The following is a 6,638-nucleotide window of genomic DNA, read 5'->3' as shown; positions in this document are numbered from 1 at the left end:
GAGCATGATCTTAGGCGGTAACTTATGGATTACTTTTGATGCATCACACTGTGTACTTTGCAGCCAAATTGTTTGTAGAAAACTGAGCAAATGGTCGACTTCTGTCGTGGACCAGGGGTACCTAAGTTGCATTTCTCGCATGTGCGTGTACTTTGCCTTGAAACAAGCGCTTTGCCTTGAAACATGGCCTTTGAAACATCTGTAATTTTATATTATAATACAAATTTTCTATTCAACTAAATGCTAAATGGAAGACAAGAATATATCATCTTGTCAATTTTTTAACTTTCGGTTGTTGTGCGATATTAAAAAGTCGCTGTAATTACTGCATTACTCTTTTTCACTGTTTGTTCACGTTTTTTATGAAGAAGGATTTCTGATCAATCCTGTATGCATTAATTGATCCTGATAAACCATCTGTAAGCCTCTGTGCTTAATTAAAAACAGGTTTTACTGAAGAAAGGATAGAGAAAAGGGAGTTTCATTTGATCATAGAGAATAACGTCTTAACCGCATCATCTTGAAACAGCAATTTAAGGTAATTACTTCGAATAGTTATTATAAAATTCACAGTAGCAACAGAAATATAAAATTTCGAGATGAAAAAGATGAGCTTCTTTGGCATGTATTTCAATAGCTTGTCTGCATCCTTTAGAATTAGAAAAAGCGGTAAGAGCCAGAGAAATCCTTGAAGCTGTTTTTTTTCGCAGTTTACACGAGAAGCTCTGACTATAGTTTTCCCCGCTTATTGTGCTGCAGCTTGCTTGAGCCTGCATAGAAAATGCAATCACAAACCGGTAAAATGGTGGGAAGAAAGAGAGGCTCTCAACAAACACAAGGCGTTTTTGCCCACGATGCAAAAATCCGCTCAACTGGCACCTGTTATTCGATCTTCAGGCTGAGAGCGCTCAATAACTTATGGCGCTGAATCAGCAGCTCCGCATTTCCGCAGCTCGGTCTGCGATCTCGCTTTTGCGTATGGCTGTCTTGGGACTCTTTACCTATATTTACCTATACCTATTGATATTTCTGTTAAAACGTGCATAGGCTCTACTTCTAATAATAGGCGGCATGAACCCTTGATAAATTCGCATGTCGCATCAAAACCGGAAGGACGGACTACTTTTGGTGCCCGAAAAAAAAAACCGGCATTGCATGTATAATTGTAATAATTTAAAAGCCTAGCATTGCATTTAACCCTAGCTCAGCCTCTTGAAATATAGCCATTGTCATTCGTTAAGATCTCTGCTATTTAAGGATTTAACGCTGACTTTATCCGTAATAATTTAATTAATTCGTACTCAATAAGCCTCTGTCGCGTCAACGGATAATTCATAATTTTTTACACTTAACAGCCCTGTGTCTCGTTTGCATTGTTATTAAAACAAGAACCTTTTTAAAAGAAACTCCAATTTCTTCTAATTGCGAATTATACCTGAAAATGAAATTTCCAAGCCTCCGAATTTTGCAATGAGATTAAATTAGTGAACTAAATACCGCTAAATACCGCCAACTCGCGTAACATATTGCATTTTGCAAAGGATTTGCCTTTTGTTTGGACTGCATGATCCCAGAAATCCCCTGCGGATTAGATTCATTTTGAAGGAAAGGTCTGCAGTGAGAAGAGTATTTTATTCTGTATACAACAAAATAACTGTTAAAAGCACGTCAAGGTATCTACCGTCAAATAAAAATTGATATTATTTAGTAGAATCTGATATCATGTAAGGAAGAATGATAGTTATAGTTGAAGGATTAAGTTTCTTTTCAGTTAAAATTACTTCACAAAACTTATAGAGGGAATTAATAACCGAAAAAACCTTCAGAAACTGAATTGCCAAATTGCTTGGTGAATAATTTGAACCTGAACCGAAGCTAAACCCTAGGGAATTTAATCCGAGCATGCATGTGTAAAATAAATTTTGCAATTCTGCAAGACCACCGTAAAAACTCCATTCTAAAAAACCTCCGTGTTTTATATCCTTGGCAGTAACTTATGGATTACTTTTGATGCATGACACTGTGTACTTTGCAGCTAAATTGTTGGTAGAAAACTGAGCAAATGGTCGACTTCTGTCGGGGACCAGGGGTACCTAAGTTGCAATTCTCGCATGTGCGTGTACTTTGTCTTGAAACACGCGCTTTGCCTTGAAACATGGCCTTTGAAACATTTGTCATTATATATTATAATACAAATTTTCTATTCAACTAAAAGCTGAATGGAAGACAGGAATATATCATGTTGCCAACTTCTAACTTTCGATTGTTTTGAGATATTAAAAAGTTGCTGTAATTACTGCATTACTCTTTTCCACTGTTTGTTTATGTTTTTTATGAAGAAGGATTTCTGATCAATCCAGTATGCATTAATTGATCCTGATAAACCATCTGTAAGCCTCTGTGCTTAATTAAAAACTGGTTTAACTGAAGAAAGGTTAGAGAAAAGCGAGTTTCATTTGATCATAGAGAATAGCGTCTTAACCGCGCATCATCTTGAAACAGCAATTTAAGGTAATTACTTTAAATAGTTATGATAAAATTCACATGAGCTTCTTTGGCATGTATTTCAATAGCTTGTCTGCGTCCTTTAGAATTAGAAAAAGCGGTAAGAGCTTGGGAAATCCTTAAGTAAGAGTGTAGCTTGAGCTGGTTTTTTTCGCAGTTTACACGAGAACCTCTAACTATAGTTTCCCCGCTTATTGTGCCGCAGCTTAATTGCTTGTTTTATGAATGAGCCTGCACAGAAAATGCAATCGCAAACCGGTAAAAGGGTGGGAAGAGAGAGGCTCTCAACAAACACAAGGCGTTTTTCCTCCCGATGCAAAAATCCGCTCAACCGGCACCTGTTATTCGATCCTCAGGTTGCATGAGAGCGCTTAATTAAGTCGCTGAATCAGCGGACCAAATCCAGCTCCTGTTTCCCCAGTTCCGCAGCTCGGTCTGCAAAATCGCGCTTTGTGTATCGCTGTCTTGGGACTCTTTACCTATATTTACCTATATATACCTATTGATATTTCTGTTAAAACGTGCATAGGCTCTACTTCTAATAATAGGCGGCATGAACCCTTGATAAATTCGCATGTCGCATCAAAACTGGAAGGACGAACTACTTTGGTTGTCCCAAAAAAAAACGACGAATCGTCAGGCATTGTATAATTGTAATAATTTGAAAGCCTAGAATTACATTTAAATCCAGCTCAGCCTCTTGAAATATAGCCATTGTCATTCGTTAAAATCTCGATAAGTCCTTAGACTTATCGCTGATTTTATCCGTCATAATTTAGTTAATTTTTACTCACAATAAGCCTCTGTCGTGTCAACGGAAAATTCATAGTTTTTTACACTTATCAGCGAGATATTTAGCCCTGGGTCTCGTTCACATTGTTATTAAAACAAGAACCTTTTAAAAGAAACTCCAATTTCTTCTTAGTATCAACTACCTGAAAATGAAATTTTCCAAGCCTCTGAATTTTGCAATGAGATTAAATCTGTGAACTAAATACCGCTAAATACCGCCAACTCGCGTAACATATTGCATTTTGGAAAGGATTTGCTTTTGTTTGGACTGCATGATCCCAGATATCCCCTGCGGATTAGATTCATTTTCAAGGAAAGATCTGCAGTGAGAAGAGTATTTTATTCTGTATACAACAAAATAACTGTTAAAAGCACGTCAAGGTAACTACCGTCAAATAAAAATTGATATTATTTAGTATAGAATCTGATGTCATGTCAGGAAAATAGTTATAGTTGAAGGATTAAGCTTCTTTTCCGTTCAAATTACTTCACAAAAGTTGGAGGGAATTAATGAACGAATGAATTTTCGAACCTTTGGAAAGTGAATTGTGAATTTGCTTGGTAAATAAAAATAAACCTGAACCGAAGCTAAACCTTTGGCAATTTAATCCGAGCATGTATAAAATTAGTTTTCAATTCTGCAAAGAGACCTGTTCAACAAAAAAGAGTAGAAAATCCAAGTATTAAGGATCTCGCGCAGGCCAACGCAGCAACTAAATTTCTTAAAACTTTAGTAGCTGTTTCAGCTAATTTTAATGAAATTGTTTGGACGCATGATTATCTTTTTTTGCGCTATTCTCTTCTCGAGAGCGTTCAAAAACCTTGCGGAAAATCTAGCATTTGTGTACAGAACGATTGTTTGGGGCGTTTATTCGTCAGTTCTAGCTCCCAGGCGGATTTCTATTCTATAAATTATTGCACTAACAAAATAAATCCGTCGGGTATAACTATATATGAATAAACTTCCCCTTCGGAATTATATCGTTTTAGTTACGCAACTGACTGGGCAAGAGAAAATTAATTGAAGTTAGAAGTTCAATATTGATTCTTGTTTTGTCGATTTGTTAATATCGCACGCGTCGTAAATTAGGGCATACGCATAAAGACCATATTTGAAACAAGTCGTAGGAGTTTAAAGCATTATTATATTAGACTTTATTTTGAAAATGTCAGAAGGGCGCGTATTCGGAAGTAAAACATTTCTGGACCAAGGTATGCAGTTATTTATCGTCTCTTTATGCTGATCAAAAATTCTCATTATTATTAGATGACTTCCAATCGAACGATCGCTAAGCGCTTTGTGCTGTTCTACCTCGTTATATGGTGTTTATATCAACTTGATGGAAATTCACTTTCTGCGCAAGCTTCAAGATGTGATCCACTCAATTGTCCCAAAAGCGCCAACTGTACAATTACAGAGAGATGCGATCCTACGTGCGATGAAGGTTACACGACCTGCGTCCAACTATGTAGGAACGAAGGGTGTTCGATGACATGCCACGCTGGGTTGGAGAAATGCCGGCAACTCAGTTATAATGGAGAATTATCCTGCGAAGCAAGCAACGAGTGTGTTCAGGAATGCAGAGACGGAGCATGCTCATCATCTTGCAACAATACTGAGGAGTGTGATCAGGGATGCAACTACGCAGCAAGTTGCATCGCAAAATGTAATGTTGGGGTAAAAAACTGCTCGCAATGGTGCAGGAATAGTAAAACCTGCCAACAAACCTGTAATGCCAGGGAGAAGTGTCAACAAATATGCCATAGAGGATATGGAGATTGCTCATTGTTTTGTAATACGGAAGTCTGCACGCAAGAATGTTACAAAGAAGACAGCCAAGCGACGTGTAACTCTAGAAGCGGAGCCAACGAGACGTGCAAACAGACATGCTATGGAGGAAACTGTTCATTATCTTGCAACTCGAGCGACTGTCAACAAGAATGTTACAAGGGAGGCTGTAACCTGACATGCAATTCTAAGAGATGTAATCAATCTTGTGATCACGGAGGTTGTGTTGCAACATGTGGCCCGGAGGTCGAGGAATGCACGCAAGAATGTAACGAAACAAAGTGCGTTTTACACTGCAATGCAAAAAAGTGTTTGAGAAAAGGCAGCCAATGGGTCCAGGATCTTAATCCAACTACAATCATCAATCCGAACACTAATCAGGAACTTAATCCAACTACAATCATCAATCCGAACTCTAATCAGGAACTTAATCCCACTACAACCATCAGTCCGAACACTAATCAATCAGTAACTGCAACAAGCACTACCAAAAATGGTTCGAAAAGTGAAGCCAGTTGTTTTGGTAAGCAATACGGCACCCTTCTGTTTCCTTTTCTTGTTGTCTTCCAATAAGTATAACGTATTTAAAGTGTTTAAAGTGAAAAATTAGGAAATGAATAGGTCGCTGATGTTTATCAGTGTATATGCATGCAGGAACAATTACGATTCTATTGAACCTAGTAATATTGTGATCGTTTTATAATCTTAGATTCACAGTGTAGTGGATGATTTTATATAAATAAAGAAAAGTTCAAAAATTGGAAGGGAAATATTTTGTGCACTAGTTAAGGATTTGTTACCAGTTCAGTTAAATGGAAAATGAACCAACTCAATCAAAAGCGGGTACCCTAACACCTGAGTTGCTTGTAGGCAGAGGCCAAAAATGGAGACAATTGCTGCCGGGTAGAGTAAGATCTTATAGGCGCTACAACGTGTGGATTACGTTTGATGACACTGTATACAATGCAATGAAATTATTGGTATAGATGGTTGATTCTGTTCGGGATGCCTAAGTTGCATCTCTAGCAATGTGCGCGCTTTGCCATTAGCCTTAAAAACATTTTTAATAATTATAATACGATTTTCTACCCAACTAAACGGTATGTGAAAGGCAGGAATATAAATTATCATCATGTATGTCAATCCATCCAGACTTTCGGTTGTTGTGCGATATTTCAAAGTTGCAGTAACTACTGCATTACTCTTTTCACTGTTTGTTCACATTTTTTATAAAGAAGGCTTTCTGATCAATCCTGTACGCATTAATTAATCCTGTTAATTAAACTAATCTATGTATGCAAGCCTCCGTGCTTAAAAGTAAAAAAAACAGGTTTTATTGAAGGAAGGTTAGAGAATTAAGGAAGTTTCATTTGATGATACTACACGAGAATAACTTTTAACCCCATCAGCCAGAAACAACAATTCAAGATAAATACTTCAACGTTTAATAAACTCGTAATAATTATTCACAGTCAGGGGATTGGAATTGACGAGCTTGTATGGCATTTTAATAGCTTATTTAAATACAAGAAATTGAAGTCTGTCCCCAGTC

General features: G+C 37.2%; 1 protein-coding gene across 1 annotated transcript; it reads left to right on the top strand.

The window, feature by feature from the left end:
• Positions 1-4,564: 4,564 nt before the first annotated feature.
• Positions 4,565-5,737, top strand: LOC114530035 (keratin-associated protein 5-1-like). The gene has a single exon (XM_028551616.1). The coding sequence runs from the start codon at positions 4,565-4,567 to the stop codon at positions 5,657-5,659; it is 1,095 nt and encodes a 364-aa protein (XP_028407417.1). The 3' UTR covers positions 5,660-5,737.
• Positions 5,738-6,638: the final 901 nt, after the last annotated feature.

This window comes from Dendronephthya gigantea, unplaced genomic scaffold (assembly GCF_004324835.1).
Source record: "Dendronephthya gigantea isolate DGI-Jeju-01 unplaced genomic scaffold, DenGig_1.0 000059F, whole genome shotgun sequence".
NCBI lineage: Eukaryota > Metazoa > Cnidaria > Anthozoa > Malacalcyonacea > Nephtheidae > Dendronephthya > Dendronephthya gigantea.
The sequence above is the reverse complement of the archived record's forward strand: the minus strand, read 5'-3'. Positions and strand labels throughout refer to the sequence as shown.